The 21,874-nt window shown below is 39.4% G+C and overlaps 1 protein-coding gene across 9 annotated transcripts in view; it reads right to left on the bottom strand.

Annotated features, from left to right (window-relative positions):
- The window catches only part of LOC109686444 (2-oxoisovalerate dehydrogenase subunit beta, mitochondrial-like), a 140,033-nt gene extending 119,990 nt beyond the window's left edge, over nt 1–20,043 (bottom strand). For 7 of the 9 annotated variants that reach the window (XM_074079767.1, XM_074079775.1, XM_074079763.1 and 4 more), the window contains exons 1-4: nt 19,788–20,043; nt 12,078–12,155; nt 10,516–10,584; nt 255–372 (exon numbers count right to left, since the gene is read on the bottom strand). In XM_074079767.1, coding sequence (XP_073935868.1) covers nt 299–372; nt 10,516–10,584; nt 12,078–12,155; nt 19,788–19,986 — 420 coding nt within the window. In that variant the 5' untranslated portion in view covers nt 19,987–20,043 and the 3' untranslated portion in view covers nt 255–298. Of the gene's footprint in view, nt 1–254; nt 373–2,893; nt 2,944–4,513; nt 4,729–10,515; nt 10,585–12,077; nt 12,156–19,787 lie in introns of all 9 variants that reach the window. The other 2 variants (XM_074079797.1, XM_074079800.1) reach the window with 2 other exon arrangements.
- Nucleotides 20,044–21,874: the final 1,831 nt, after the last annotated feature.

Here is a 21,874-nt window from a genome sequence, read left to right as displayed (position 1 = left end):
CTCCCTCTTCAAGCCATTTGGTCTTACATCAGGTCAATGATAAACTTTTCTACTCAGATATATTTATGGTCATACCACAATTTAATATGCTTGAACTCTAAAATTTAAAGCAGAACAAAAGTAAGACCAACGAATCTCTAAGGTATGACAAGCACCAGAAGCAATCAGGTTTGTAAAACTCAATTGAGTACCTGAAACGTTCTAAGCTTAGTGACACTCTAACATCAGTGGGAAAACTTCAACATGCTACCTACCTCCACTGGAGCAGTTGCTAGTCTAAGACCTAAGTCTTCAGAGATCACAAAGGCAGTAGCCCTCCGGGGACTGATAGAATTAGGTAGAGCAACTTCAAACTCTTGGTAAATCTTGGATCTGAAGTCAAGATAACATAAAAGTATAAAACTAATTGTCACACATTTCAAAATAAGTCAACAAACCCTAAAATAGTTTTTGGATGAATTTTAATTCTCTATGTCATTTATACATATAATTTCATAACCACTACACATAAAAAAAGTAGATGAAAAATTCTCAAGGAATAGTTCATAAGGTCAGAATACTGGGTACTGACTCTTATTCCAGGAAAATTTTTCTATGATGGTTATACCTTCAGAATGACCACTATATCATCATGGCTGTTGGGTAGAGAATAAATATGTATTTTCAAACTTCACTCCAGTTTTGTTCTCTCAACTTGCAAAAAAACAAGTGTTCTGTCTGTATTCCAATCATTGCTGGGATATTTTTGAAATTTGACTCGTCTCATTTCATCTATTGCTAAATGGCTAACGATAAAATTCCATATAGTTTTCACCAATTATCTGCTCAATCCTCAGGTGGCACAGAGTTTATGAACTCAACTGAATTCTTTCCAGTACTAATGATATCTCCCTGTGGTCATGGGAATGTTCTGAGGAGTGGAGTTCACTTAGCAGCACTGCCATATATCCAGGAGATGATGGGGACTGTTTCCACTCCGTGGCAACAAACGTAGTCCAACTATTTTGCCGCCCATGAAAGCCATGAGCCCTCAAGGAAGTTAAAATCACCCTTCCCTTAAAAAGGCCTATCTTAAATGCAAATCAACACCACACCACTCCTACTAGAATACTTATGAACAAATATACCACCACCAAGAAATATTGAGGATGATGTGGGGACAAAGGAACCGTCACACACTGCTGGTGGGAATGCAAGCTAGTACAACCACTCTGGGAAACAATATGGAGGCTTCTTTAAAAACTAAACTTAGATCTGACATATGGTCCAGCAATCCCACTCCTAGGGATACACCCAAAGGAATGCGACTCATTTTACTCCAGAGGCACCTGCACCTCCATGTTTAATGCATCACAATTCACAATAGGCACGTAGTTTTTGAGGCATGAACTTTAAAGTTAAACCACATTACTAAAGTTAACTGCAATTTTTCAACTCTCCTCTTCTTAACGCCTTCTTGCTGATTACCATTGGCTATGCCACCCATATATCTTACAATCATCCACTTTCCTAGATTTTGTAATTTAAAAAGTCATGTGACCATACACACTTTGGATCATCTATCTCCATTTTGTCAACATTTTGTATTTCTAAAACTACCTCCAAATAAAATATAAAGAAAATCAGGCTGCAGTACAATGGCCAACGATACAAAGATGAATACACTGACCTCTACTCATAGTCTATGGAGAGGGCAAATAGAGAATTCTGAGAAGCAATAAAGGTGATGATAGATATATGGAGAAGCTCTATTACCCAGAGAACACCAAACTTTACACAAAATCTGATTAAAAGTGGTATGGCTAGGAAACACTGTCATGTTGCATGCAGCTTCAAAAACATTGGCTGCTTGTAATTGATTCCAAAATAACAGCATAGTTTGCAATGCAAATTGTAGCCACACAATCTTCTCAAATGTCAAAAATAAAACCATCTCAAAAAATTTCAGAGAACAAACTGGGCATGTTTCAAGTGTTACAGTGCTGACCCAGCAAGTACAAGGTGATTACTTCCTGCCACAGCACCTCAATAAGAAAAGAAAGAAAAAGAATGACAGAAAACAATTAGAGAGCAATCAAGTCAATGATCTAGACAGGAGGCAAGGTGAAAATTCCATGTCATGGCCTAGATGTTCTTCCAAGAACATTAAATTCCACACATCCAAATCTTCACGTTCAACCAGAAAATATTCACACTGCTGGGGATGTGGCTCAATGGGAGAGTGCTTCCCTGCCACGCCCAGGGTCCTGGGTTCAATACCCGGGCACAAAGAAAGGAAAAGGGGAAGAAGAGGAGGAGGAGAAAGAGAAGAAAGGTTAAAAACATTTTGCCAGGATTTACTTACAAACCCCATCAATAGAATCCTTTTCAAGTTTTGCATCCATCAATACCCAAAGACCATACTGCCAGAAAAATAATTTTCCTTTTCTTCAAAAATCAAAGTTTCAAGACAATAAAAATGTTATAATAAAATCAAACTCAAAGTTTAAATGCTCTCTAATAATAAAAACCTCCCACACTCTAGACGCACTCTTGCTCATTTTTGAGGGCTTTTTTGTATATTCTTTCCCTGTGGATGTTTCTCTCTTTTTGTTCACAAACATGTGCAAGCATGCACTTAAACAATCATTTCAAAGTCAACGAAAAGCATATGAAGAAAAGACATGATTCCGTTCATGGCAATTCCTTAACCTCTCTAATGATGAATGTTTCATTTGCTTTTCAAACCGAGGGGAGAATTCTCTCTCCACTTCAGACAACACAAACTTAAGAATACACCTGAGCAACACATCTAATGAAAGTTCACATTTCATAATGATTGTTCATTCTGAAAGTGTTTGAACTAGGAAAAGACACCAATAGCTTTTCAAATTGTCTAGCAAACCAAACACACCTGAAAGATAGCAAATGAATTCATCAAGATGCCTGCAACTCATGGGCCACCTACAAAGAAGATATAACACAGTATGAATGGATCCACAGCAACCTGTTCTGCTTTTCACACATTTCTTTTAAGTATCTTTTGTTAGACTTGGTCTTCATGCTTATCAAACGTGAAAAGCACACAAATCAAAGAGTAATGAATATGCAAATGCTTGATCATGATTCAATCAGTAGAAATTACATTACTTACTTAAACTTATTTTTACTCTGCCCACAACTCCAGAGTGCCCATGAAGTAAGTGTGGACTCGAGTTTTATCCAGAGAAAATGTAAATGTCACTGGTTAACAAGATCAACACGTACACATCAACATGAAATATGACCTATCTGCTTGTGAGAGGTGAGTGGCTAAATTGGATGAAGATTAGTATTAATTCTGTAAGATCTCAGTCACCTAAATTAAAAAAAAAAAAAACCCTAAAACAGTCAATTTGCAAAGGAGGAAATGTAAATTGCTAATGAGCAGAACAAGGTTTACACTCACTGATAAGCAATACACAATAATGAGATGTTTCAGTGTATCACATTGTCAATGGTTTTTTATTGTTGTTCTTGCTTTTGGGTTGCTTTTTTTTTTTCAGACTTGGGGTTGGAGGTCAGGGCATACACCCTGAGCCACTCCAGCAGCCCTTTCTTGTGATGGATTTTTTCAAGGTAGGTTCTCTTGAACTGTTTGCCTGGGCTGGCTTTTAATTGCAATCCTCCTGACCTCTGATTCCAGAGTAGATAGGATTACGGGTGTAAGTCACTGGCACCCAACCCAATGTGACTTCTTTAAGAACAGTACTCACTTCTAAGAAGAGTGGGTAAAACAGGCTAAAAACTTGGTATGGCAGTACATCCTATAATCCTACCACGTGGAAGGGTGAGACAGGAAAATTGTGAGTTTGGGGCCAGCCTGGATTACACAGCAAGACCCTTTCTCAAAATGAAAAAACAGAAAAAAAAAAAACAAAAAACCCAACAATATGCGTGAAAGACTCACTCTTAGTGCATCACCACACACAAGTGACTATAATGATTTATAGCCATAAGGATAACCAAAATAGGAAGCACTTCAAAATGATCTAAAGCTCTTCTCCCACGGCACCCAACACTGTGCAAGTCAATTTCCTGGTGCTTTGTCTTTTCTAAAAGAATTCATTTTTATGGGTATGATTCCCACAACTGCATCTTTTGTATTCTTAACTGATACATAAAACAGAAACATATACATTTTAATGGGGTATCATGTCATCTTTTTATACACTGTGCCATGTTTAGATCAAGTTAAAAATACTATCTCTTAAATATGTAAGTCAGTATGTAGATGTAAATGATGTCAAAAGACTTGATGGTTTCTACACTCACACTTTCAGTTAAATTTTAAAAGGAAACTGAGAATTATTTCTGAAATACATATACCTGTATGTCTTCACACACACATGAGGAAACAACTGGGCATTACCAGGAGGATGGACGAAAGGATCTATTAGGTTTGTCAACAGACTTAGTGGAGATAAGGAACATCTTCTGTTTGCTTTTCAATTATGCATTGCCATTTTCTTTAGTTAAGACTCTAAATACTTACCTTTGCTAAAATCTTCTGGGTGATAGCATCAGAAGCTGTGGGTGAGACAGCAATGACTCTGATAGGAATTTCCCCCAGAGGTGTGGGCTTGACAAGGAGGAGAACAGTGGCCCCATCCTCACTGGGAACAAGAATGGTGTGCTGGTGGTCTGTGGCATTGATTTCATTTGAATTCATTAGAATATCACATCACTTTGAGCAATGATTACCTTAACCTGGGTGAAAAAAAATTAAAGGTTTCTTTTATAAATGCTGTTTGGGAAGGCGTGCCAAAACACTAACAGCTGTTAATCTGGGAGGATCAAGCCTAGAGAAGGATGAGGTAAAGATTTGGCCAAAAGGAGAAGAAAGGGAATCAGGAAAAATGTTATTTTATATAGTTTCCCATTCTCCCTCAAGAAACATGGAGAAAGAGACCTGTCAAAGGTTTTGCTTACATCCCTCAAATTTAAAACTTACTATGCTAGAAAAGATGCTTCTTAAGAAAAACACATGTGCCCATGTTCCAAGATGACATACCAACTGTTACATGCATAAACCTCTAAATGTAAAGGGAAAAGGCAAGACGCAGTGACTCATGCCTATAATCCCAGCTACTCAGGAGATGGAAATTGGAACTAACACAGTCCAGGCCAGCCCAGGCAAAGAGCTAGGAAGACCCCATCTCAATAAGCTGGGAGTGGTGGCATGCACCTGTGACCTCAGCTGCAGCTGGAGGAGGCATAAGTAGGAGGATCACGGTCCAGACTGACCCCAGTCAAAACCGCAAGACCTACCTGAAAAACAGCTAAAGAAAAAAAAAGTGGCTGGGGGTGTGGTACGGCACCCACCTAACAAGCATGAGGCCTTGAGTTTAAACCCCAGAACTGCCCCCCCAAAAAAAGTAAAAGGAATGAATGCATGAGGAAATTGTGCCCCTCTTTTCAGAAAGAATTAAAAGCACAATGACTACCTGAATGTGTAGACCTCTCCAGAGTTTAATCTGTTTTTTTCCCCTTACTGAAGAGGACACTGAGGCCCAAAGTCACTTTTCAAATATTGGCATATTGCAAATGAAAACTTTTTGCATATTGCATATGCAATATGCAATATGCCACACGCCTGTCCTAATGCAATATGCCACACGCCTGTCCTAGTTTTCCTTTCTGACTTCACCATACTAAAATATCTGGTTATACAATTTCTGTGCTGTTTACAGAAGAAAGCAAATGGTTATAGTAGTAATCCAAACTGCTATGACAGCCACACTTGTGGTGTAAAGGAATGAATATAGCACTGGAAAAAGAGTAGTGCCTGTGAAAAGGCAGATGTTCAGGCCTGTAGACTTATTCAGCAAGTTCTGTACTGTTACCTTTCTCACTTAAGTTTCCTGCTGTCCAGTGGGCCAAATACAGTCTAAGAACCCCTGCCCAACAATGTTTACATCAGTATAAAATAGTGTTAATATAAATACACCTTGAACCTGACACACCCCAGTCTTTCTTGAACACACACACACACACCCTCATACAGAAAATGACAGTAGTGAGGGCAGATTGTGCTGTATAAATGAACACTGAACACAAAATCACACATGCCCTACAGATCTACTAATAAGCTGCCCTCTCCCTCTCTCTGCTTCCCTAAAATTCCCCAAGCCCCAACTGTTGCTCCGATCAACGGATCCAATACTTAAAGAGATTAACACTGACATTGGTACACAATGAATTGTTCAGCATACTCTATTCTTCTTCATTTTCAAGACACTCACGTTAGTACTCCTTCCCTGTCCTCTGATAGAACAAAATAATGGAAGGCATGGGGAAGCAGTTTAGCGGTGCTAAACCCACATTCATTTGGATCTACTGGAATGCAAATAGCTGTCTCCCTCTTTGATGGCATAGCATCTAATTATGCAGTTCCTTCATTTTCATATTAAGCATTTTTCAGCTTTCAAATATTATGTCAGCAAACCTGCAGTCCTTCAAATTCTGCCTTCTGACGGGATATTAAATGCTTTGCAATAGTTCCTGAGTACTGGTACACAGCCAAAGCATGGTCTCATGACAAAGCACAGACTGCCACCTACCGACCAGGATCCCTTCTTACTCCACACTCAAGTTCAGGGAAGCAAGGCTCCTCCCCCCTCACAAAGTTTTCTTTGCTAATAATTTTATGCAATGCATTCAACTAAATCATTAAAATTTTTTGATTCTTTTAAACATAAATTTTTTTAACTTAGAAAAAGAATGCTAAACAGACATGCTTCTGTAGAACTAAAAATTCCCAACCTACACTAAAAAAAGCAAAGATTATCAAGGAAAAAAGAAGTATGTTTTAGAAGTCAGGTTTTGTATATTTCTGTTCTGTTTCATTTTGTACCATGACTCAGATATGCATGACCTTTTTTAAAATATGTTAAAAAAACAACTTTAATAGACATTTCTGGTCACCATTCCTTTATCTTCTGAAAACAGAAGCTCAGTTGCTCATTAGAGAGTAACGGTGACTTAATTATCCATCTTGATCAAGTTGTAATTTTTAAAGTTTTGAATTCAAAATCCTCAAGCTACTATAAAAAAAATTCACAGCAGCTACTGACAGTAAGGCAAAAAGAGTGAATTAGCCATTAAAATTTGCTCAGCCCCCTGATGCACAGACATAAATATGCAGGTACCCTCTAAGAATGAATCTTTTCTCAAGAGTTAGTTTCATTAGTTTCTCCCTATTTTAGTTTATTTGGGGAGGAAATCTGGTTTTTGGTTTTTTTTTTTAGATTAGACAAACCAAATTAAAGATCTGCTGCCTTTTGAAGCTGTCTGGTAGGGAAAATGATAGGGAAATAATTACAGTATAATTTGCAAGATGTTAGATGCAATCTAACCAATAATAAAATAGTATCTGAGTTTGCTTGGAGAATCAGGAAAAACTTCACAGGGAAATCTTCTGAAGGAGAAATAAGAGCTTGCCAGGTAACCAGATGAGAGACAGAGATCCAGACAGATGTGCAAAATGATGCAGACCTTAGGAGAAACATCCAGCAATTCAAAATTCATAAAGAATACAGTGATACAGTCAGACAGGTAGCTAGATCTTAAAGTCTTCTGCGTGCCCTGCTAAGCGATGTGTTTTAGAATAATCTTGCAGCAAAGTAGGGAATGGACTGAGGGAGGGCAAGACCAAAGGAAGGATGATTGCTAAGAAAAGAAATGAAATCACCCAGGCAGAGAAAATTAAAGCTCGGATGTATCAGGGTAATAAGAATGGAGAGACCACATTAAAGACAAACTATGAAGATAAAGTTTCAGCACTGACTAGGCATGGAGAATAAGAAGACACAAGGAACCCCTGGGTTTCTGACTTGTGTACCTAAATGAGTGGTGATATATTCACCAAAGAATTCACTGGATGGTTGTAATGAAGTTAGCTTTGGAAAAGATGCCTTTTATGTGACTGCGGGGACACTGAGGTATAGCTATGTAGTGAAATGGTGAATTTACAAATCTGCATCTTAAGATACAGGTCAGGATTAAAGACAGAAATTCAGAAGTTGCATGCTGGACCTGGTCATGCATGTTTATAATCTCAGCTACTAGGGAAACAGAAACAGGAGGATCAAGAGTTTGAGACCAGCCCAGCAAAGTTAGCCTGAGAGCCCATCTCAAAAACAAAATAAAAGTAAAAAGGCTAATGGTATAATTCAAAAGGTAGAGTACTTGCCTACCAAGCAAGTGAAGCACTGGGTTCAATCCCCAATAATGCCAAAAAAAAAAAAAAAAATCCCAGAAGTTGCTAGCGTGTGAGGAGCAGGTGATGTGGATGAAATGCCCTAGGCAGGATGGATATAATAAGAAAAGCGCCATGAGTGCGGACAGAGGGCTCATTGGTTCAAATGAACACATGCAGGCTACAACACTGCATCAAGCAAGACAGTCCGTCCTCAGGAGAATCACTGCCACACCAGACAGAGAAAAGACTAAGGTAAAAAAGTATAATTCATCCGGGTGTGGTGGTACATGCCTATAATCCCAGCACTGGGGAGTCTGCAGCACAAGGACTGTGATTTTCAGATTACCACCATGAGCTACATAGTGAATTCAAGGCCACCCTAGACTTCAAACAAGATCTGTTAAAAAAGAAAACAAAGTATAATGCTGCCCTTTAAATATTAAAGTGTATGAACATATTCAAATATGGTCCAGAAATATCAAAATATGTACAGTGGTTTTCTCTAGATTATCTCTAAATAATGAAAAATTTTTATGTTCTCCTTTATGGCTTTCAGTCTTCCCAAAATATTCTACAATGCATATGCATTACTTTGTAAATAAAATGTAGAAAAGTTTTAAAATTTTTTTTTTTTTTTAAGATCTAAAAGAATCTAGCCAAACACAGTGGCTCACACCTATAATCCTAGCTATTTGGGAGACTGAGATCAGGGAGGATCCAGGACAACCCCAGACAAAAAAGTTCCCAAGATCCCATATCAATGGAAAAAGCAGGGTGTGGTGGCATGCACTGTCATTCCAACTACACAGGGAGCATAAAATAGTTGGATCATGTTCCAGGTCAGTCTGGATAAAAAGTGAGACCTCAAAATAACAATAGCAAAAAGGGCTATAGGCATTGCTCAAGTGGGAGAGTGCTTGCCTCACAAGCACAAAGCCCTGAATTCAAAGCCCAGTTCTAAACCAAAGAAAAAAATCTAAAGGAATCTAGATAAACAGGAGAGTAATCTTACAAACTTTTGACCAACTGTTTCAACTCTGAATAGGTCTTACAATGGACAGCCAGAAGAAATCAGAAGGGCTGGACGCAGAAACTCAATTTGTTATGACTAGAAGAGAAAAGAACAGGCTGAAAGTAAGGAAAATGGAATAAGTAGGTTTCTTGGATTTAAGTACAGCATAACCACAGAAGCAGTAGGAAAAGAGAGGACAATTTAAAAAACAAAGCAAAAACCTCTTTAAGACCCTCAGTCCTCACCCTGTGTAACAACTGAGCATGAGAGGGCAGAAGCAAAGGTCCAAAGAGAGGGAGATGTCAGCTCCTGTTAACCTTAAAAGCAATTGCTTTGCTGACTTCTAGACAAAAGTGAGAGAAGAAATAAAATGTCAAAACCACGTCAAAGGCATCCTTAACAGTAAGGAATGTAAAAGTACTTTTTAGCAAATCAAAGGGGTAGGAATTAAGAGGATAGGCCAAAATGCCTTCAGATGATTCTAAGTCTAAGGAGACAAAGGAAATGAATAAAAGTCAACAAGATAAACATAAATCACCTATCAGGCGAAAAGCTCAGAGACACTGGGATGAAAGAGATAGAAAGGGAGGTGTGGTTAATTTTATGTTAATTTGTTCAGGTCAAAACACCCAGATGTTTGGTCAAACACAGGTCTAGATGTTGCTGTGAAGGTATTTTTTAGATGTGATTGACTTTTAAATTAATAGCTTTGAGTAAAGCAGATTACCCACAATGTGGGCCTCATCCAATCCATTTAAGGCTTAAAGAGGAAAGATTAAGATTTCCGCTTCAAAAGGAATTTGGCCTCAAGACTGAAACACAGAAACCCTGCCTGAGGTTCCAGCATACCAGCTTGCCCTAAACACTTGCCAGCCCTCACAATCACATGAGCCAATTCTTTAAAAAATAAATCTCTCTTCCCCCAACAAAACATGCAAACAATTAACAAGGACCAACAGGCAGAATCTTGAATGAGAGGCAATGGAACGGAAATTGGCTAAGGTCATTAGCAGTCAGATACCAAAGGGTCTTGGATAGATAAATGACACAATAGAGTAGCAAAATTATTTTGGAATCTATACCATATCACAAGTATAATATGAGCTACATCAGAGAAAGCTAGAGTTAGAAAATATCGAGAAACCTGGGTCATAGGACTTTGCAGGAAAAGGAACCAATCCATGCAATAAGAACATGGCAATTTAACAGGCATGTTTTATATTTTCAAGATATTTTAAGTAAAAGTTTTGCAGGAATACTGTTCATATAGATATTAACTTACCGTATTTGTCTCGCAAGCCAACAGTGCATCTAAAGACTCCACCAAAGGCAACGTCTTCACCAAATATTACTGAAAGACAATGTTTAAAGAACACGTTTTATTTTAAAATTCCTAAATAATACTAGGCAGAAGAAACAAATAATTTAAATGGTTATGTTTTAAATCATAAAACAGAAACAGAACATAGATCAAGGCTTCTCGGTTCAACATTATTGATATTTTGCACAGGATAATTCTTTTGTTGTAGGGCCTTTCCTGTGCATTGTAGACATACAGCAGCACCCCTGGTTTCTACCCACTGGATGACAGCTGCCCTATCACATACACACACACACACAGTTGTGACAACCAAAATTTCTCCAGACACTATTAAAAGAATGAGAAGATGGAGGGGATTAAAATAACGTCTGGCTGAGACAGTACCACAATCTAAAATCTCACTGTGATTTACCCATGAAGAAAATGAAGCCAGAGAAATAGTAGAGGCAAACAGTTAGCAGTAAAACTGTGACATACTCCAGGCTCCCAGCTCAACAGATTTCTTATCATAGTATACAGTCAGAGCCAACTGAGGAGCTAAGGGAAGGGTTTCAAATAAGAAAGGGACTTGAACTGCGTGAAACAGAGAGAAGACAAGTACAGTAGGACATAGTGAACAAGGGAAAGATTGGGTGACTGGAAATTGAAAGGAGCTTTACAGTAAGTCCAGGAAAATAAAGCTAGAGGTACTCAGAGCCGAACTCTGGTCCCACGAATGCACCTAATGGTTTCATGGACTTTGAGAAAATAACCCTCATCCATGTGTCATGCATCTTATTCTGTCATTCTCAGAGCATTCAACACAAATCAAGTCTAACCATTGTCTAGTCTAGCTCTCACTTCCTCCTGAAAAATAACCTGCTTCTCACTTCACCTGAAAGCAAAGGATTCTAAAGTGGAATACCAACGTTTACTAATAGATAGGTAGATGATAGATAGATAGATAGATAGATAGACAGACATATATGTACTCATATATACACACGTGTGCATGTATAAAGTAAAGCCAACAAAATTTAGAAAACAGCAAGACAACTATTTTATATCAACCATTTAAAAGATGAAAATTAAGCTGCCTATGAAATTATTTATAAATGCTAACATTATTTTTCCACAAAAGTCTTATAAATTGAATGACAAAGTAAAAAAAGTGAAAAAAGTAGAGAAATCAAATCTTCATGTCATGACTAAGTATCTGAATGAAGTGGTGTTCTCTGTGTTTCTCTATGCTAGAGATACAGGAGTATACAGTAGGTATTAATCCAGAAGGTATTAATATCATATTAGGACCACACATACTATGAAGTTAACTTAATGTTGACATTACATGAAACTCGTAATGAGTGAATTAAAAATGTCTTCATATTGCAATCAATTCTATCATTTAGCCTTAATCATTTGATCAAATCTTTTAAAAATTTCAGTAGATGTAATGTTAACCATTACACTCTAGAGAAACATTCCAACCAAATCTTCCATTCTGGAACTAACACAGCTACCATGGTTGCACGAATGAAGTTTACCTGCAGTAGGATCTTTGGCCAATGAGTTATCCAAGGCACTTGTTACTGACTGAAAAAGATTCATTTTCTGAGTTTGCCCTGTGGAAAGCAAAAGAAATATAATTTCATACATTGTAGAATATGTTACCAGTTTCTTAACAGTTGATTACAGCTTGATTGAAGTCAAAGTAGAAAGAAAGGTACAGGAGGGCGGGGATGTAGCTCAGTGGTAGAGCTATTACCAACATGTGCATTGAAAAAAATAAAAGAAAAATATAGAATATATCATATGAATTTACTGGATTATTTACAATAATGCTGGCTCTGTGAAAGACTCAAAAGCAATACAGAATTCCAGAAGCTTGTCGATAAGGCAAAACTTAACACATCCTAAATAATTTGTAAACAAGTTTTTGTAAAAAACAAAGAAGACATATATAATCAAAAGACAAAATGTGTATAAACAATAAAAGCTATGAAAAGTTAGAAAAGGTGTAAGAGAGAGCCAGAGTGAGAGCTATCTGGGACAAGTGTCATCAACAATAGATAGTCATGGCCCATAAAACACTAAGAAAGATAAACTTTAGTGTCCAGGATTGCTAATGTTTGGAGAACACCAGAATCGCATGCTTAAACATGTCAGACTCAGTCCTTCCTACTGTCTTACTGCTTAAGTAGAATCTCTGCAAGCCAATGCCTGTCTCCCTAAGTTGATTTTTGGGAGGAATAAATGGAGCAATACACATAAAATACTCACAACAGTGCCTGACATAGCAAGAGCTGCATAAAGATTCTGGACTTGGTCCATGTCCTTCCTCTTGACCTGAGCATTATGTAAATGGTACAGCAAGGCTTTGTCAGAAAGAGTTCAAGTGTTGCAGTTGGGTAACAGCATGACTAGAGAGCCTTGATTGCAGCCTACGTGCTGCCCAGAGCCCAGTCATCACAGAGCTTTAAGCCAACTCCTCTCCAAAAGCACTACCCAGAACACAGACAGGCATCTCCCTCGATCTTCTGATCCAGAAACCCAGTACTCACCTTATGTTTAATCTATCCAGTGGGGGGGTCGTCTTAAACTGATACTTGCCCTGGCCACTGTTCATCTACCTCCATGGTCTTCAGTAACCTAGTGTGACTCAAAAAACAAGGCCTAATTCCCAGTGTGGATCACAACTGCTTCTATTGTACAACTGCTTCCAATGCCCATGAGACATTAGTCACTTATCCTTCCCTGGAGTTCCATCTTCTTCCCTAGCCCAGCCTGACCTCAGCAGACTCTGACCGATGCCATCCTTCCACCACATTCTGCCACTTGGCCTCAAATGTCTCTGATCCCATCAACAGTGCTGAATGCCCAAGCTTCATGTCTTGTGAATCCTCTATCAGAACTGTCCTACTGCCCTCTGTGGCCAGATTAGCCTGAGTGTACTCTTTCCTGGTAGAGAAAATAAGAATTTATTCAGGAAAGTACTGTTGTATCATCCATGTCAAAGGATACATAATCACACCATACATCATGATTACTTTGTAATCTCTTTCTGTAAATCCCTCTCCATTCCACAAATATTCTTAAATTACTTATTAAGGATAATGGTTTAAGGTAAACTCTTTTCCTAATCACAATGACATTCCCACTTTTTCTCCTATTCCTCACATTTCATAAAATAGTTCACTTATTTGTCCACTAGGATTTTCATAAGTCAAGAATCTAGGAAGAAAAAAATATCTAAACATGTAAGCTAGTATGAATTTTAAGTGTGCTGACCATTTGAACTAATACTGAATGCCTCCAAGACTGATTGTTTATCTGTGTGTTTTGTGGTGCTGGAGACTAAACGCAGTGCTGGGAAACAACCTAGGGCTTCATGCTAGGCAAGGCTATATCCCTGAGTTCCACCTCCAGTCTTCCTACCACATCTTATCATGTTGCTGCTCAGCAAGTTTTTAGTAGAAGAAAAGCAAAGTTTTAATAAAAATTGTACAAAATAAGTCCAGAATGTATTTCTCAACACCACAAAGAATTTACTCATCTTCTATGAAATAATTTACAAATAAGGGTTTTAAAAGTTGTATTTCCATATGAAGGCACAAACTATACTTCACTACTGGGTATTTTACCAATTAGATTCAAATTTTTAGGTTTTTCAATTGCTTTTCTGCACTATGCTTTTAAAAGTTATAAATGACCACTTTTATTTGACCTTTAGCATTATTCTAAATGGTACAGTAAGTCTCTCTCTGATAGAGTTCAGATAAAGAATTGAGAAACATCATCACTTCAGAGCTACATGTACATACAGCAACATCTACTTTTAATTCTTTTTAAAGCTGCAGCATGATATGTGAGTGAGATGGTAAGAAATCACATTATTCACAGGGTAGGTGTTTTTAAATAGTGTTTTCCTGAGAATTATTTATCCTCCAATAGTCTACTGTCATGGTAAAATAAGCCCATTTGTAAAACCTTATAGCTATGAGCACCTACATTGAAAAATAAGACCTGTCAGCTAGATAGCGGTGGTTCACATCTATAATCCTAGCTTTGGGAGGCTGAGATCAGGAGGACTGTGGTTCCAGGTCAGCCTAAGCAAATAGTTCCTGAAACCCCCATCTTCAAAATAACCAGAGCAAAATGGACTGAAGGTATGGCTCAAGCAGTAGAGCAACTGCTTTGCAAGTGTGAAGCACTAAGTTCAAACATAGTCACACCAAAAAGTAAATAAATAAAAGAGAAAGATGTCAAATAACCTAATGATGCACCTCAGTGTACTAAGAAACAAAGATAAGTCAAATCCCCAGTTACTAGACAGAAAGAAATAATAAAGATCAGGGCAAAAATTCTGCAAGGATGGTTCAACATACACAAATCAGTAAGTGTGATACATAAATACAATCGGGGAGAAAAAGGAACCCTCATACACTCCTGGTGGGAATGTAAATTAGTACAGCCACTATGGAAAACAGTATGGAGGCTCTGCAAAGAACTAAAAACAGATCTGCCATATGATCCAGCAATACCACTCGAGGGATATACCTGAAGGAATGTGAGTCAGGTTACAACAAAAGCACCTGTACACCCATGTTTATTGCAGCACTATTCACAACAGCTACGCTATGGAAACAATTCAGATGCCCTACAACTGATGAACAGATTAAGAAAATGTGATAATATGAGTTTTATTCAGCCGTAAGGAAAAAATGAAACCACGTGGTTTGAAAGTAAGTTGATACAATTGGAGGACTTCATGTTAAGTGAGGTAAGCCAGGTTCAGAAAGAAAAAGGCCACATGTTTTCTCTTACATGTGGGAGATAGACACAATATAAATGTAAGCAACATTATAAAAAACAGGTTACGCTAAAGGGAGGTCACTAACAGGAGAGGGAGGATAAAAGAAGGAAGGTAAGAAGGTAAATATAGTTGATGTACTTTCTATACAAGAATGAATACAGAATTTTTAAACCTGTTGAAATCACCGCAAGAAGGTGACTAAGGTTAAAAAGAGAAAAATAGAGGAGTGAACCAATTTGGGCTATAATACATATATACATGAAAATCCCTGTGTAGCTATCTTAAACAAAAATGCCTTTTCTTCAAAACAGAGAACAAAAGGTAAAACAGGTCCTGCCTGGGGTTGGCAACAGTGAGAGGGGGGAGGACATAAGGAAAGGGTGTAAGAGGGTGAATGTAGTGGAAATATTATATACTCATGGATGAAAATGGAAAAATGAGACCTACTGAAACTATTTCGGGATGGGAGAAGGATAAATAAGAATGACGGAAGAGGTGAATTCAACTATGATACATTGTAAGAACTTTTATAAATGTCACATTGCACCCCTAATATAATAATAACATGATTTTTAAAATAAGGCTAAAAGATTAAAATCAAGGAAACAAACAAACAAACAAAAAAGAATACAAGCTAAATTGGGCATGGTGGTGCAGGCCTGTAATTTCAGTACTCAGGAGGCTGAGGCAGGAGGAAAAAAATCTACCACTGTCCCAGTTGGAAGACAGACTAAAAAGGAAGGGGACTGGGGAGGAGGTGAGACTGCACAGTCTGGTGGAGTAGGTGTTTAATAACTACTCCTAAGCAGTAGTGTTTAGGGGATAGAGAAGCCTTCCACAGAGCTATGGTGCCTGAGAGAGAAGATGCAAAGGAGTAGTCTCCAGAAAAAAATAACACCAACAGTAGGCAAGCTGACAGTGACTAAGCCTAGTTCCAAACAAACAAAAAAACACAGCTATGATACAGAAAATTAGGGCCTACTTTCAGGAAATGAAGGTTCTGCCAACACATTCAGCACTGGTCCTCCTTTGCACTGCCTCCTTCTCAGCACAGACCTGTGGGTTACAGCACTTCCTCCTCTTGTTCCTGTTGCAATCTGCAGCCTCTAGCAGAGCCTAACACATACCTGAAACAGTGTGTGCCCCTGGAACATGATGAGTGAATGGCATCTCACGTAATCTCACATTAATCACACTGTGAAAGATGCCTAAGGAACTAGCTGTTTGCTCCAACAAAACTTTTCCAACCCTCTTCTTAAGGACTTCATTTCTTCCCTCTTCTTAAGGATTTGTTTATATTTGCCAAGTATGCACCTTTATCCCATTCTAATTCCTATTAAAGGATATTCCAGTGTCTACCCCCAAGGTAAAATTCAGAAAGAATCCTAATATCAGGGCAGAACTACAACATAAAAGAATAAGCTAAGACAATAGCTTAGTGGTACAAAGCTTGCCTAGAATATGTGAGGCCCTAGGTTCAATCTCTAGAACCTAAAACAAAACAAAACAACAGAAAAAGTAAATGAAGGGCCTATAAATTCAATTGCCTCTTTTTTGCAGGAGGAGCGGGGTGGGTGGGGGCAGCAAGACAGAGTCTTCCTATGGTCCCAGACTGGCTTCAAACTCACTATGTAGTCCAGGCTGGCCTCGAACTCTCCATCCTCCTTCCTCTGCCTCACAATACTAAGATTCAGGCATGTGCCACCATGCCCAGCTTTACGATTGTCTCTTAAGGTGCTAGAGGATACTGCATATCTATGAAAAGGAAGAAAGTAGACAGCACATGAAGGGGAGTGGGCCACCAAAGGCCAAAATTGAGAGTCTCTAAGCTTTAAAGTTGAAGAGACTGTGGCTAAAATCTCTGGGTTGACCCATCTCAGAGCAGTAGGTAACTTCTGCCATGGTACCTGCCTTCCTTTTGCTGCCTTGTCCTCTAGCCCATCATGAAGACATGCAGGTAACTCCCACATATTTATCTTCAACACAGATCTTGCTTCTAATCTTCTGACTTCCCTATCCAACAATCACCAGTTCTCTACTTGGGTGTCTTGGGATTTTCTAATTTAGCAATCACAAAACTGAACTTTTGATATCTGATCCCCAGTCTTTCCCATCTTAACAAATAGCGCTACCCTCAACCAGATGCCCAAACCAGACACCAAAGAAGTATCCTTGATACCTTCCTTCTATGCATTGATCACATCTAGTCCATCGAATTCTACTTTCAAATAGATTTCTTCTACAATACACCTTAAAATCTAGCACCACCAGGTCTTATTTCCAGAGCTCATCACCTGTTTCCTATTCTAGGAAACTCCTTCCTGGTATCTACTCTTTCATCCCTCCAAGTCATTTTCAAAATATCTACTGTAAATGAAGTTCTAAAAAACAAACCACATCATGTTACTCCCCTGTTCCAAACCCTCCAAAGACCCCTGACTGCACTGCAATAATCCCACTCCTCACCATGTCCACAAGGTCTGACTTGATCCCATCCCCAGCCACCTCAACAGTCCCACTTTGCACCACTGTCCTCAACGCTCACCACTGAAGTCTTCTCTCTGTTCTACTATCCAAGCTCCCCGCCACTCAGAACCTTCACACACTGATTCCTCTACCTGGTACCCCCTTCTCACCTTCTTAAATACACCTTCCTGAAAGCTTGGTAAATATTATGTCCTCTTAGGAGCCTTGCCAGCCTTGCATTTGTTTGCTATTTTCTGCACGAGACTTCAAATCCATAAGGCCACAGCCACAAGCATATCCGTAGCATCTAGCAGAGTCTGACATCCAGAAGAAAATAAAGATACATAGAATGAATGCATACACAGAATGCCTGAAACTGGGAACATAGAAAGGCCAGGACGTATTACTTTGGGGAGCAACACAGTATAATAAAGAGAGCAAACACTAAGGCAGACCTGGCCTAGAACCTGTTAAATTATTTACTCTCTGTGTGACTTTGAGCAAGTTACTCAAACTACTGACATTCAGTTCCCTCCTCTATAAAAACAGGGACAATATCTAATGTATAGGGCTATTATGGGAATTCTGTGAAGTGAATTCTATCAATATTTATGGACCATCACTCTGTGCTGGCAACCTTCTTTTCTCCCCTACTTAGGAAGATTAATTCTAGTACCACAGATACCAGGCACCATGGATTAGCTCATGGATTATCTCACTGGGTCCTCACGACAATCCTCTGAAGCAGTACAAATAAGGCAAATAAAACTATCTAAGGCTAATAAGCTTGGCCCATGGCACAATGAAAACTGTGAAGAGGAGAATCAAATTCATGCACGCACTGGTCAAGAACTACAGCTTATAACACCTGGGCAATGTTGCCTCTAGAATGCTGAAATCTCCAAAATGATAACAAAAGAAAAATGAAAGCCAGGCTCCAGTGGCTCACACCTGTGACCCTATCTACTCAGGAGGCAGAAATCAGCAGGATTGCGGTTCGATGCCAGCCCAGGCAAATAGTTCTCCAGACCCTATCTCAAAAAAAATCTCACACAAAAAAGGGCTGGCAAAGTGGCTCAAGCGGTAAGAGCACTTGCCTAGCAAGTGTGAGGCCCTGAGTTCAAATCCCAGTGTGGCCAAAAATAAGAAAAAGTAAAACTATGAATCAACTTCCCAGGTGATCAATAAAAATGCAGAAGAAATTGAAGGTGGGTACATTACAATGAAAGTGAAGGACAGTAGCAACTGGAATGAGGCACAAAAGAAGCATTGTCTTCTGGGAAGAACAGCTTTGCGGGGCAAAGCGCTGTGTGAGGAAACTGAAGCGGATCTGAATAATGTAACAGTATAATAGAATGGGTAGGAGTGCACTTTGCAGCCAGACCGAGCCAGACTTCTTGAGAAAGAAATGTGGCTCCACAGCAAGTTCAAACGTCTAAACATAGAAGCTTAATCTTTTGTGTCTCAGTTTCTTCATTCAAAAATGGGGATAAACTGGGCATGGTGGCCAACAGGTGTAATCCCAGGTATGTACGAGGTGGACATATCAGGATGGTGGTCTGAGGCTGACCCTGGGCACGGACTCAGAGTTAGACTCAGATAGAAAACCTGGATTCTTTCCCATCTCTTAAGAAGAACCCGTTCTATGACCTTGGGGAAAATCAATTCAGTTACTTGGCCCCTGGGTTTATTCTTACCTACCTCAAGCAAAAACTAAAGCAATAAAAAGAAAAGAAAAAACTCTTCCTTTGAAATGCCTAAAGAGAGGTGCCCAGTCCCCGACAAGCTGTAACAACGCCTGGGGCCTAGGGTGGGAAAGCTGGAAGGAGACCCGAGAAAGGGAGGCGTTCCTTGGGCACCAGCTCTGCACCTCAGGCCTTCCAGAGGCTGCAAGCCCTCTGAAGAGGAGACCGAGCCGGGACGCGGGAGATCTGCGGGCTGCAGCGGGAAGGGACGGGGCAGCCCCGGGACTCACCGTACTCCCGGGACTCGGGGTCGGGCTGGAACGTGAAGTGAGCCACCTCCCGCCTCTGGGCCACATCTTCGCCAGCGGAAGCAGGTTGCAGGAAGTCCCGCGCTCGTCCCGCGGCACTACGCAGCCAACGCCAGTGTCCCCCTGCTCCGGCGACACGGAGCCTCCAGAGCCCACCTGCAGTCACTGCCGCAGCCGCCATCCCCTCTTGCTGCCGGGGCTCGCAGACACGGCAATCCCACGCTGCCGGCAAAGGGGGCGGAGCACCCGACACGGCTTCCACATTGGCCGGGTCAGAGAGGCTGCCCGGTGGGATGGACCAATAGGAAGTGGGAATTCGGGGGGCGGGGAAGGCGGCGAAAAGGCCGAAAGGCTGATGCTCGTTTTGCGCATGCGAAAGAAGGGCTGAGGAGGCCGTGGGGAGGGTGAGAGCCAATGAAGCTGCTTCCCAAAATCAGCTGCAGCGGCCTGGGAGGAGGAAGCCGCCTGCGGTGTCCACGCTGGGCCTGGATTGGTTCTTTTCCAGTCTCAGTTACAATGCCGTTTCCAGTGGTCCTTTCGTTTTAAAATCTGTACCTTCAAAAAATGTAGCCCTTCCGTGTTTAACCTCTCCTGTTGTCTCTCATACCCTGTGCCTGACACATACAGTTACTAATTGACATTGGCTATTGGCTTTGAGTTTCAGAAAACGCTCTAATCCCTGTTCAAAGCGTCCACTCTCATTCACACTCTCTTTAAAATGCGTGTTAAGATTTTGATTGATTTGATTTTTTTCAGATTTGGATGAGTGAAAAAGGTAAACTTAGATTTCACCCTGCAAATCTTAAGTAGAAATTTCGATGCATTTTTGCCAAGATTCAGAGATAATTACCTGGCAGGCAGAGTAACGTAGAAACTTGGGGGATTTGAAGCATTAATTTACATTTGTAATAATCAACTTTGTAAATTTTATTTTTAAAAATCCGAGTGTTTAAAAAAGATACCTTCTCTGTCCATGAATTCACAAATTGCAGTACAGTAAGACAAACATAAAAGTATCACCTTATGTGAAGCCAGGAGAATAGAGGAAGGACAGACTGAAATAGATTTGAAGAAACAAGATAAATGAAGAGGAAGAATTAGGACAAAAGACTGCTCATTTTCACTATTCCGGCTTCCAAAGTCATCTTTAGTCTTGGAAGGAGGCAACAGAGAAGAAATGGCTGAAAGAAAAGGCAGAAAAATGCCAAATGACAATTTTATATTTGGGATTGAAAAGTAGCAATTAAAAACTGCCAAAAGTAGAACCAGAATTTTATCTCTGCTGTTTGTATTTGTACACTAAGCCCAAAATTTCAATATTCGGGGAATTTTTTTCCAAGTATTTCTGTTCTTTATTTTTTCTTAAGAAAACGAGTCAGTTCATGAATGATGTTTGGAGTAATATTTTCTTAGCAAGCATATTCTGACCTTTTTTCTCCTTTTTTTTTTTAGTTTTTATTTTATTCTTATGTACATACAATGTTTGGGTCATTTCTCCCCCCTTCCCCCTGTCCCCTCTCTTACCCCCCCCTTACCCTCCCTTACCCCTGGCTACCAGGCAGAAACTATTCTCAATTTATCTCTAATTTTGTTGAAGAGAGAATATAAGCAATAATAGGAAAAACCAAGGGTTTTTGCTAGTTGAGATAAGGATAGCTGTACAGGGAGTTGACATGCATTGATTTCCTGTACATGTGTGTTATCTTCTAAGTTAATTCTTCTCGAACTAACCTCGGGGAACTTTTAAACTTGGTTTTTGTTAGCCTTCACTGCTGCTGTATTAATGGAGTGTGAGTGTGGATGGGTGTAGGTGTGTGTTATATTTTTTATTATTATGTGCATGAAGAGTATATTTATTTTAACTCATGAGAGAGCTAATAAAATAAAATGACATTTACATAGTTCAATTTTTAATTTAAAGGGACAATGCCCAAGATAAAAATAAATCAAGCTTTATTTTCTCAATTCGCTGATACATTATCAGGAAGCTAAGATAACTTGGGCCTAGGAGAAAAACAATGAAAGTAATGAGAATGTATTAAACCTCCGTGATGTACCACCCAAATGTA

Source organism: Castor canadensis, chromosome 1, assembly GCF_047511655.1.
Source record: "Castor canadensis chromosome 1, mCasCan1.hap1v2, whole genome shotgun sequence".
In the NCBI taxonomy this organism is placed as follows: Eukaryota; Metazoa; Chordata; class Mammalia; order Rodentia; family Castoridae; genus Castor; species Castor canadensis.
This window is presented reverse-complemented; position numbering and strand designations above follow the sequence as displayed.